This window comes from Malurus melanocephalus, unplaced genomic scaffold (genome assembly GCF_030028575.1).
Source record: "Malurus melanocephalus ecotype Western Australia unplaced genomic scaffold, MMel_1.1 scaffold_42, whole genome shotgun sequence".
Taxonomy (NCBI): Eukaryota; Metazoa; Chordata; class Aves; order Passeriformes; family Maluridae; genus Malurus; species Malurus melanocephalus.
Genome location: NW_026623274.1, coordinates 2,137,450 through 2,149,594, shown reverse-complemented (window position 1 = coordinate 2,149,594; position 12,145 = coordinate 2,137,450). Strand labels below are relative to the sequence as shown.

The following is a 12,145-nucleotide window of genomic DNA, read 5'->3' as shown; positions in this document are numbered from 1 at the left end:
GGGTAAACACTCAGCCTGCYCCTGCAGTGGTACCTGGCTGTACAATGGTGGGCCTGGGGGTTGGGAAGCAAAGAGGATAATTTGTGAGGAACACAGAGCATTCCCAGGGGTGCCAGCAGCTCTTGGGCAGCTCAAGTACTGTAGCACTCCATACAGAGCAGTGGAAACACATTCAGGGCTGTCCTCTCTTGGGATGGCTGAGGAAGTGTGCATGTCCTGCCACAAGCCTGTGTTTGCTCAGTCTGTGCAGGCCAGCCCAGACTTTTCTGGCATTTGGACTCTTTTCTGAATCTTTTTCTTTCTTGTGTTTTTGTCTTTTGCAGTTGAACCAAAATCTTCATGATGTCCTGCTGGGTCTAGACAAGCAGTACTCAGGCAATGCCTTCCCTGTTAAAGCACAGCCCAGGTCAGTAACTATGGGTGGTGTTTTCCCCTCAGCAGGGGTGGTGGGACAGGGATATCCCTACCCAGGGGTGTTGAAACCTCCATGTTGTCWGTTGGGAGTGGTTTGACCATCTGCCAGTGCCCTCTRAGACTTCCTAGAGCATACMCAAGATTGCACTTGTGACTGGGTGRCACAGTGCAATACCTCTTACCTTTCTAGGATAGCATGTGAAGCCTAAGCTTTCCCGAGGTGCTGATATTTAGGCAACTCTCAGCTCTGCTTTTAAAAGTCTAATTCCATCTACTGAGCTGCCCTTTCTTCTGGGTCCAGTTGCCCAGCCCCTGTCTTGTTTTTTTTGCCTCAAAATCTTTCACCACATACCTGCAGCTTGTCAGTTTGAGCACCAAGAGCCCATCTCTTCAGTCCCTTCCTTGGCCCTCCATACCTGGAATCACCAATTTACTGAAGCCTTATCCCCATCCCGTGTACCCACCTGGAGGGTGTTTCCTGTGTTTGTAGGAGCCTCACTAACACGAGACTTCCTGAGCTCAGAGCCCTTTCAGGCTGTGTGTGTGCAAGAAGTGAGTGTCCTGTGGGCTGCTTTCCTCATCTGGGTCCTGTCCTGTATGTTTAAGTGCAAGTCTGCACATTCCCTAGCACTGAGAAGGGAGGGAGAGGCTGGGCTCTGCTGAGGCTGCCTGGCTCCCATCCAAGTGCACAAGTGATGAAATAGTGTTGGGCTCTGGCTTCCAGCTGCTGCTGATCCCATGTGCTGGGTGAGCAGAGCACAGCCCAGCTCCTCAGTTGGTGTATTGATGGAGAGAGGTGGTGAAGTCAGCATGAAGTAAGGGCGAGTGCGGTCTGAGTGCATTGGTTTGGAAGGGCTAGATCAGCTGCTGAGAGCACTGTGCTCCCTTGTCTCTCCTCCCAGTTTAACCTGTTGCAATTGTGCACAGATGACTTGTGTGTCTTCTGCCAGCAGTTCTTCCAGTGTGGTGTTTGCCAGCTCTAAAGGAAGAGGAAGCTTGAGTCGAGTTTGGCCCCTGAATTTTGGTTTGCTGGCAGCAGATTGCGGTGATGCTGGTAGGAATGCTACTTGTGAAAATAAGGTCTTTATCCAAGTTAGCATGTGGTGTCTGTTAGTCATCACAGCCCAACCAGACTGAAACTTTGTGAGGGGGCTGTGGTTCCCATCCTCCTGCTGCCATGGGCTGTGTTGTCTCTCTTTGGCAGCATCCTCCAGTATCCGTGGAGGAGGATGAGGAAATAGGACAGATGAAGGCTGTAGCTATTKCTTTGCCCAGCTCCTTCTTCCTCCTTTCTCTCTTCCTGGAGGAACTGACTGTAGGCAGTAGTGACAGCCTGGCCTGGAGATGTTCACTGCTGTTGTGGCAGGAAGTTTCTGGCCTTAAAGAGCTTTCAGTGAACAAATTACCTGTCTTTACAATTCCTGCCTCCTCTCTTCACAATTTCTGCCTCCTCCTCAAACTGCTGGCTTTCTCTGGGTGTCTCAGCTGCAGTTCTGTGCTCTTTGGCTGGCTGCAAGACCACATGGTCCTAAAACCCGAAGCTGAGTGCCCGCACAGAGGTCCCTGTGTGGGCAGCACTCTGAGTGCTGCTGCTTTGTCACCTTCTCACTGCATCTCAGATGAGGCACCAGACTGTCCCAGAGTGACTCTTCCTCCTGAGCACCGTGGAGCAGGGTGTTGTGGGAGGATGTAGCAAATAGGGTGTAGCAAAGGTTTTCCAGGGTGGTTTTGCAGTGACCAGGAAATACTGTGAGGCACTTCTGTGTCTGCTGCACATCTGGCCTCTCACTGGGGYGCAGAGTGAGCACGAGGAAATAGCCCTCACTCATCTCATGGCTTATTGTGGTCTGCTGTAGGAGCAGATGCTTCCCTAACCCTTGTCTACTGGGAAGGGGATTGGAGATTGATTCAATGGCAGGAAATGGATGGGGAGGTGTGAGAAGAGAGGCAGTGATCTGTGCACATCGTTATGGTGTTCTTGTGAGGCCCTACAGAAATGCTGCTGGGGCTGATCTATCTGGTGCTGGCAGCGTAGCATGGTAGCACAGAGCAGCTGGAGTATTTGTGGGAACCTCAGACAAGACAAGATATGTTTGGGATTTGTTTCTGAAAGAGTTCAAACATTCAGGACTCAGATGCCCAGAAGACCAGGGAGATGTGTGGAAAAAGACTTGGAAGGAAAGCTGCTGATTAGGTTCCATGTTTATGACTGCACAGATTGTGTAAGGAAAGAAGAATGGAGAGCTTTTTTTTTTTATCGTAATACTCACAGGGGAGAGTGAGGAGCTGTGAAAGGACATTTACTGTACTCTGGTGGTCTATACAGTTTCCTTTTTCTTCTTCTTCTTCATGTGCATCCTGGCCCCATATTCCAAAGTGCAGGGAAAGTTCTAGTTTGCTTATATATAYGTGTGTCTTTGGCAGGCATAAATAACTTTCTTCTAATTTCTCCAAACCAGCTTTCTAGGAATGAAGGGAAATGTGCATGTGTGTGTTTTTGTGTGTGTGTGWGAGAGAGAGAGAGGAGATCCTGTCACCTTAGTTACAGCGAGTTTTGTGGCACCAAATAAATGGGTGCTTGGAAGCTTAACTTTTCCTCCCTGGTTTGACTGTGCCATCCTGTAACTGAAATGATTTGCGTGCCATCCTCAACAGAAAGAAAACTAAACTGTTCGCCAGGCTGAGGAAAAAGATGAGCAGGTACCGGTACGGAGAGCAGCATTTCGATTCGTGTTTGATTTAGCTCCTAAAACTGGAGAGGCTGTTGCTGGACTCTAACAGCCTGGCACGTGTTAACCCTGTGGTGGGAGAGGGGTCCTTTGCATGATATGATGTGTTCATGGCCTGCTGGGTCCTGCTGAGATCTCTCTGTGTCTGGGTAATCCCATTAACTGCTTGTGTGCCTGRTTTGAATCCTTGCTTCTTTCCCTACCTAAGGAGGCAGTGTGAAAACTCAGACGTTGTCTGTCCGGTTGTTTCTGTGTGATGGAAAATGCAGTGCTGGGTTTTCCATGGGAAATAGGATCAGTTGTGGTGTTTAACAGCTTCTAGTTTTACCTAGTGGGTTTGTCCTTTTGCACAGGTCTGAAATGCTGCATTCTCATCCCCTGCCTGGCCAGGSAGCACCAGTAGGCAGGGCTTTCACACTCAGGAGTCCTGTCCTATCTACCTGTTGCAGTTGGGAGAATGATGAGGTGGGAGAAGGATTCTTCCTGCTTTGCTCCCTACTTGCTCTGTTCTTGAGGATCCTCACTATCTTGCTCTATCCATTTAAAATTTTTTGCAGGGCTAGAGGAAAGGAAGCCTCTTGTCTTTATATAAAGACTAATGTCTGTATCTTAACTTTCAAAACAGTGATGGCATTCATTCTGGATTGCTACAATTCTTGGAGTCACCGTAGGTCAAGGACTCTGACAAGAACATGCTCTGGAGCAAAGTGGGAATTCCTGCATAATGGCATGGAAAATACCTCTACTTTTTGTTTTAYTCTTTGCATTGATATTCCCTCCATGGGATCCTTATAGGAAGAAAAAAATAAAATTATAATCATYAAGWTGGTGTCCTGCMAGCAATAAAAGAAAGTGCTGGTGGATTGGGATCCTTGTTTTTTGGATCTGGGTTCTTGCTGATCAGGGCAGTCATGCAGCCCTTCTCTTTGCCTCTGCTATGCATACTTTGTAAAGTGGGAGGTTGGAGAATGAAGAGTGGTAATTTCTCAGGAAAGCTGATGGGCAAACTTAGATATTTGTTTCCTCAAGTAAAAAGTAGTAAAGCAACATTCTGAGGTTTTCTGGTGGCTTTGCTTGGTCAGACCATGACAGGTTTTCTAGTGAAGGAAGAGGAAGATTCACTGGAGTACTTCTCTGGGTGTCTCTGGTCTTGGTTGGACTGATGCTGTTTTTGCACCAAGTCTGATATTTCCAGTCACTGAGAGTGGGTAGATTGTTCAACAGAGGGAGAGTTAGCAAATCTCCCCTCAGTGAGCTCTAGCCACAATGTCCTCCTGCTCTGCCTTGGTAAAATGCAGCTGCCCCAGCAGTTAAGGTGCCTGACCTGGGCTCTGCTGGGGGTTTCTGCTGTCAGAGCAGCTGCTGGGGTCMCAGAGAAATGTGCAATCCCTGGTGCAGGGAAGGAGGATCTGGAACTTGGTCAATCTTTAATTTGCAGCAAGAATGGACATTTGTGCCACCATATGTTTGTGTGTAGGTTCTTTYTTCCTTCTTTCTCCCACCTGCTCTTTTTAATTTTTTTTGATTTCCAAATTATTCTCCAGCATGATCTGGTGGTAAAAAAAATAAATTATCTTTGGCTAAAAGGCCCAGTGTGAGCCTTAGCAGAGATGCCAACCTTTTTTTTTYCTTTTTTAACTTGAGAATTTGGCAGGAGATGACTGATCTGTTTTTACCATATTGGAAAGTAGGTTTTATCCTCTGATGKAGGGTTGCTACAAGTGCAAGGGAAGTTTATCTGCAGATGTTATTCTGCCCTTCCAGAGCAAATGAGGCAGCACCATGGRGTGTCTGGGAGCTCTGCAGCACAAAAAGAGGCTGGGGGATTTTGACTTCCCCTTCAGCTGCATTAGACCCAGCTCTCTGTTTGCAGAGGAAAGCTGACACCCCTTTCCCTYCCTTGCCTGATATTCCTGGATTTGGCATCACTTCCCAATTGCTTATGGGAAGGAAAAAGAGCAATGACCTTGTTGTTTTGGCTTGGTTTCACTGTGGTTCGTGTTTKGTCAGTCGATAGAGTCCCCACACTCTGGCTTTTTCCTGTGTTTCCTGGAGCAAGCAGTGAGCTGGAGACCAGCCTTTGCTCTGTGGGCAGTGTGTGCTCCCTGGGGACACGTGAAGGACAGAGGACCCTGGTGCCATCTCACTTGACGCTGCCCTGGCTAAATCCGTGCAAAGCATCAAGTGCAGCAATGAAGGTGCAGTGCAGGGGSCTCAAAAAGGCTCAGCCAAAATTAGCACTGGCATTTTCCTAGGGGRGCTGGCCAACACATCAAACAAGCTGTAAATAGTATTGACTTAATGAAGGCTTTAGTGTGGGGCCCTCACAGCCCAATTTCTTCCCCTTGTCCTACAAGGGCTGACTTTCACGGGAGCGTTTTACCAATGTATCTCCAAATTAAATCCCTGCCACGCACTGGAAATAATGCACTACAAAGTTATTTCATGGCCTTTAGAAAATAAGCTTGAACTCCTTTCTCACTGGGAGAACTGGCCTTTTCAAGTCCTTAGAAGGAAAMGTCTATCCTTGCCTTGGCAGGCCAGCTGATAGCCAGCAGTCCCAGTGTTCCCAATGTAGTCTGGGCATTTGAGAAGTTGTGGCAGTGCAGGTGCAGATCACGGTGTCCCTCATCTCGTCCAAAGTGCTTTCAACTCCAGGGGAGGTAACCTGTAATTCCTCCAGCCCCAACTCTAGCACTGAAGAATGTTTTTTGACATTTCCTGGTGTTTCCTGGTGACTCCTGTTTAGGTCAGGACTTCTTTACCCTCCAACCATTGCTACTTTTAATCTGTAGCACAACTTTGTAAATTTTGCAGAATTCTTATACAACCCATGTTTTGAAGTTGTTTCTGGGAGCCTCTGAGGAAGGACACTGTTCAGTCAGACTGAAGAGCTGCAGGGGTTGGCATACATGTTCTTTAGTCTCTCCTTTTCCCTTTTCCTTCTTCTCTTCCCTGTTTCTCCCTTGGTGTGTGTGCCCCTGGTTGAGAGCTGCTGGCAGAGAATGTCATGGGGTTTGTTGCATCATGTTGGTGTGCTGTTGGCATCAGTGTCATCAGAAGTGTCCAACCTGCATGTGGACCTGAGAAAAAGTGCTTTGTGGGGAAATGTGYGTGTGGGGTGTGAATATGGGGAGAAAGTGGGGGGAATGGGTGAGGGAGAAGTGAATGAAGAGGGATGGGATGGGGAGCTTGAAAGCTGGAATGCTGAGGAGGGTGAGATGCTTGCTTGTAAGAGGAGRTTTGTTGAAATGCTTTGCTATCCCTTCTTCCTCTTGCTATCCCCCACTTGTAAACAGGTGTKTAGGAATGAGGCCATCGTGCATGTTGGCCAGTGACCACCACAACTCAGGCATCCAAGTGTGAGTGGATGTACATGTCTGAGGCTCTGGGCTCTCTTGGGACAGAGCAAAGTGATAAATTGCTTGATCTCCYTGCAGAATCAGATCTGCATTGCTTTAGTCTTGGCTCCATGCCAGGATTTAGTGTCTCAAGTTGTAGGAAAGGATCTGTTTCTTTCAGCTTCTCTCAAGGCCTTGCATTTCACAGGAACTGTGACTTCGTAAGTGGAGTCAAATATCACTCCCTGTAGATGAGGTTCCACAGCCCTTTTGCAATATGCTGTGAAATTATATTTTCATCTGTGTATGGTTTTGGCAAACTGTAACCATTTCTGCTAAAATATCCCCCAGCAATGTGTGTGCTTCTCCATGACWTGAGATACATTGATTAGTTGATTTTTGGGAAGCTGAATTTCAGCCAAGATTATTCAGCTGTTCCTGAGGATTCCTTTGAGAAAATGGTTTTACGTTTTTCCCTATTGAAATTCTCTAGTAACCAACTTTTTACTAAATCTCTCATGATTCTATATTTTGAAGTGGAGACTTGACACCCAGCCAGGGCAAGCCTGTAGGGAAAGGCATGTGCCTCTTTCTTTGAAAAATCTGCCCAAATCTGTCCAAGCTGTGAACCAACAAATGCCATTATGCTTCTTGCATCTTAATTCCGTGAAGAATCCCTCTTGACTGTGTGTCAAAATTTTTGGAATAAAGACCAACTGGGGAGACTTTTCATAGTAGAAAAATCTCTATTAGTAGCCAGAACCTCACTATTCCTTTGCTGTCTGAAATGATCTGTGAAAACTCTGGCTGTTTTGCCTCTCTGCTGGCTTAGCCAGTTTGTACCACATCAAGGAATAAGATATTCTGTGATTACAGCCTTAGTTCAGGTATTGTGAATCCATTTGTCATAACTCATGCAGGTGAGCACCACGCAGAAACATTGTAATCTGTAAAATTTAAAACTAAATAGGCAGCACTGAACTCYTTTCCCCATTTGCTTCCCCATTATTAAAGACTATAACTGAATGTCAGACACTTATTTTAAAATCTAGGAAAATTAAGGATGCCTGGTTGTTTTGTTTTTTTTTGTGTTTGAGGCAAGTATATAAATTCTGTAGGAATTTAGTGAGTGGCCTGCTGCAAAGTAATGCTGCTGCAGAGTGTTGGACTGCAAGTGACTCAGCAAAGATGCTTCTCAGAAACTCCAAATGTCTTCACACATGTCTGGGCAGTGAAGCAAAGAGATGATGGAGGCCACTGATCTGTGCTGGTTAGCACAACTCCTCCTAGGCCTGGCTCAGACTTCTCTCTCTTTCTCTTTCCCTCTCTCCCCCCTCTCTCTCCCTTTCTCTCTCCCCTTCCTTCAGTGACAGCACCCCAGCGAAAGCAAATAAAAGCCCCTCGCCTCCACCAGATGGATCTCCCATCACCAGCCCTGAGACCAAGACTGTCAACCATGAGCTGGAGCCATCCACTTTGGAAGCACCTGGGGCAAGCATCCCAAAGTCACCGTCTCAGGTAGTGTCCCCRTGACATTGACCATGTCTCTGCTGAWGGCATCAGCTCTGTGAGTCAAAGACATCCATCAGTTGTTTTTTTAGACCTCGTCCTCCTGGAGCACACAGAATAGGACATGATGGTTGTTTTCTTTCRCTGCTTCCTGAGAAAGTTCCTAAGAATGCAGGTTGATTATTGGCCATCTTTTTGTCATAAGAAGTGAGTGTCTTTGAATGGCTTCACAGGGGGAAGGCCAGAAATACGTTTTGCTGTCTGGTAGGATGGCCAAGAAGATGCAGGGAGGATGGAGTTGTAGCTAGGTGAGGAAGTTTGTTCTTTACATTTGAATTAACCTGCGGAATTCAATGGTCCAGTTTCTTCTCAAGAACTTTAGCTGAGGAAGGTTAAAATAAAAAAGCTTAATATTGATAAGAGAATATCTCTACTTTGGATGATGCYTCACTTTACTATCAAATTAAAATATGCTAAAAAAAAAGGGATTATATTTTTATGCTATGAAGAAATCAGGTGGGTTCCAGGAAGATGGTCCATTGTATGAAGTCTGATACCTTCCATATGGTCTTTGTTGGGCCTTTCCTTACATAGGAATTATCCAGCAGCACGTTCAAAACAGTAGATGTGGCTACTCAACACATCATATGTTTTGCTTTGGGAAGATAGAACATTTACTTCCTCTTCCCGTCCCTCTGTTGCTGAGYGGGGGAAAAGCTTAGTAGGGAAAAGTGCTAGCAAGGCCAAATTTATGCCTGGTCCCAGTCCCTGTACCTCAATAAGTGGGTCACTAGGGAATAGTCTTCCATGAAGAATTAAAGCTGAGAGGGGTTCTGGGTCTAAACTGGCAAGAAAACCCACTGCCTCTGAAAAGAGATGGGTGCAACCCAGAACTTCCTTTCTGTCCCATACACAGCAGTGTGATTCCAAATCCAAGCCTGTGGGATCGGCTTTCTCCTGTTTCTGGATAGCCTCTCACAAGATTTTTCTTTCCACTGCGTATTTGATTTTTAGGATTATTGAGGGACTGGAAGGGGATGTGTRGCAAAATTTCTTTTTCAGCCCTGTGAGATGTGTGGATGCCTGGCAGTGTCTTTTCCGGATTTCTCCAGGGTCTCTGAACAGCTCCGCAGTGCAGAGCCTAAGAGTGGTGTCACCACCAACCTGGTTAGGAACTGTGGAGTAGGCTGTGTGTATGGAGGAGAGAAGATAGGATATCCAGAATTGCCTTTCTTTGCAGGTTTCTTTGGTCCCCCCACCCCCGAGATTTCCAGAACTTGACTAAAATTTGGAACGAGAAATTGCACAGATTTATTAAGCTTTTCACAGCAGTCTTCGCTCACCCCGCCTGTGGACTCATCTTGCTGAGTTTGGCTTCTTCCCTTTCCTTTAAATAGCACAATAACCCTTGTTTTTGCCAGCCTGCAAGTGCTTTCCCCTCCGCTTGCTGCCTGCCTGCCCGCAGGAATGGGGCTGGAGGCACCGTTGATGAGCACAGAGGATATTCCAGCKCTGCCCTGGCTCGGATGGGCCACAGGCAAGACTGAAATGATATTTGCAGCCAATGCTGCCACCGCCTGGCAGCTCTTTCCCAGTCTGTATTTAATTCATCCCCCTAACCATCACTACGGTGAAAAGCAAGAGCTCCACTGCATTTTCACAATAGCTGCTAAATRATGGAGCTGGCTCCAGAGGGAGGGAAGACAAAAGCAGGAGTGTCACACTCAGAGCCAGCCTGGTGTCTGTGTGGATAAATCTAGAAACCAAGTGTGKGCCAGCTTGCCAGCCTGCTGGGAAACACGAGTGTCTGCTCTCTCAAGAGTGCCTGGCCTTAACACTGAAATCCTCAGAGGTGCCATTGCTTTTGACCTATGGGTAAGTGATTGCTCTGTGGTCCTCCCAGGGAGGCTGAGGGGCACATAAAGCAACAAGCAAGAACAATTCTCTGGCCTCTTCGTGTCTGAAACACCAATGCATRTCCTCTGTGGAGAGAAAGATAAAACCAGGAGTGACCATATAAATGCTAACTAAATTTTGAACTGTTCCCTACACAAAAAACAGAAACCAACAAAAAACCCCAAATTCTGTTACTGTCCTTTAATTCTTAAAAACAGTTTATTTCTGTCTTTTGGAAGAAGTGAATGCTCTCAGCTCTCCGCAGAAAAATTTGATGATGGCACAGGACTTCAGAGGATCTGTGAAACTTAAAAGGTCAGACTTCTGCTCTCAGTTACACCACTGAAACTCTGTTAATGAAACTTTTGAAATCGGTGCAACTATGTTGAATTTGGGCGGATAAAGCTCTGTGGGATCCAAGACAGCAGAAAAATTTTAGAGGATTTGTTTTATTCTAGGCAACGAGGTTGTTAGTGCATGGTGAATTTATGAGTATAATCCAGCATCAATAGGCAATCATCTTGTCTTTGAAATGTGATTTTAGATTGCTGTTGGAAGTAATGCTGGATAGTGTGGGAGTGGCAGTCTCCAAGACACCATTGCATTGCAATGAAGGAGACTGACTATATTAGAGGAATAAATAGCAGAAGAGTTGTGATATTTTTGACTTGAGAGTTAGTAATTGGAGCCTTCCATTCCTACAGAGGGAGGTTCTGTTCTGAGAATAGCATTTCCCTAAAATTTCTGGGCCATCGTGCAACTGGCAAGCAGGGGGTTTTCAGGAAAGGATTGTTCTCAGGGAAAATGGACACACCACCTTCTGCAAACAGTGAGAAGTTGGAAGTGAACACATTTGCTTCCATTATTTCCCCTAGCTAGCAATTCAGGGCGGGGAAAATGTGTGTTTTCATACAGAGTCACTCTAAAGTAAGTTAATCCGGTGGAAAACTGTGCATGTCCTTAGAAATCTGAATAAAGGCCTTGTAGATCTCCGTTATATGCTGGAGGAGTGTGAACACAGGCCTAGGAGTAATGGATTTCTGTGTTTTGGCTTGACTGATATATGGGTGCACATTGTTGGGGCTCTGAGTGCTGCCTTGGGTGCAGTAAGATCACGTAAAGCTGTAAAACTTCATTGTAAATAGAAGGTATTGCCATTGCTGTAGTGCTGGGAACTTGTATGGCTGATTTGTTCCAACACAGCAGCAGCTCCTCAAAGTCTGATTTGGTCTGGAAATGGTCATTAAGCCTTGGGCACGGGGAAATATGGAAAGTTTGTGGATGGGGTGATCTAGGGAGRGTCTAGCACAGCTTCTGTGGGGTTGTGGATGCAGTGTCAGGATGAGTCTTTAGCATGCTGGGGGATATTAGAGTGGGTTGGAGTTACAGGATGAGGTGGTTTTGTTATTCACTGGGGTCTCCATTTGGGAAATGTGACTTTGTTACTGTCAGTGCTCACTGGTGAAACTGAGAGCAGAATTGGGCTTGCAGCAGTCACAGCTTCTCAGGAGTTTGAGTTGTTCTTTCCTAAAGCTGAGATGCCATCAAGAGCTYCTGCAGACCTTTCCTACAGCACACTGCTAACCAGTGCACCAGGGAGCCACTATTGGGCAGGTCAGTCTGTCCCCATGGTCACCTGCCCATGGCAGGACAAGTTCTCATTGCCTTAGGTATGGTAAGTACGGCAAAGGGAGGCAGTGCTGGCCTGTTCTGTTGGATCATGTTCTCAGAAATTGATCTGCTCCCTCCCCAAGTGGTTCTTCTGAAGGTTGCACATGCTTTAATTATGTATGCATGTCCTGTYGATGCATATTAATTGTGTTACGCTTCTCCTCTGCAGAGGGAAACTTGCCCACGGCTGAAGTGTAACTAATGATGCCAAACCTTCTCTGGAGGCGTGTGGTTRTTTATTTTGTTTTGTTTCAGTTGARCCCTTYACCCCTTCCCCTCTCTCTTCAGATGGAGTTGATTGGACCCTGCTCTATGCCAGTGGTTGTGATTTTCCTCACCTTCAGTTTTTGTGACTAACCTGGTTCCTGTCTTTGGTTTTTTTGGGTGTCGCCGTCTGTGCTGTGGCCATGTGCTCACTTGCATGCAGTTGAGGAAAGGGCCTCCAGTGCCTCCGCCTCCAAAAGTCACCCCCTCCAAGGAGATCAAGCAGGAGAACATCATCAGTCTGTTTGATGACAATTTTGTCCCCGAGATAAGTGTGACAACCCCTTCGCAGGTTAGCTGCTATGCCCTGCCTAATTCTTC

At 46.5% G+C, this 12,145-nt stretch overlaps 1 protein-coding gene across 4 annotated transcripts in view; it reads left to right on the top strand.

Moving 5' to 3' along the window:
* The window catches only part of BIN1 (bridging integrator 1), an 84,410-nt gene that overhangs the window by 57,235 nt on the left and 15,030 nt on the right, over positions 1-12,145 (top strand). For 3 of the 4 annotated variants that reach the window (XM_057364771.1, XM_057364768.1, XM_057364770.1), the window contains 3 exons: positions 324-406; positions 7,852-8,002; positions 11,988-12,116. In XM_057364771.1, coding sequence (XP_057220754.1) covers positions 324-406; positions 7,852-8,002; positions 11,988-12,116 — 363 coding nt within the window. The remainder of the gene's footprint in view (positions 1-323; positions 407-7,851; positions 8,003-11,987; positions 12,117-12,145) is intronic. The other variant, XM_057364772.1, reaches the window with a different exon arrangement.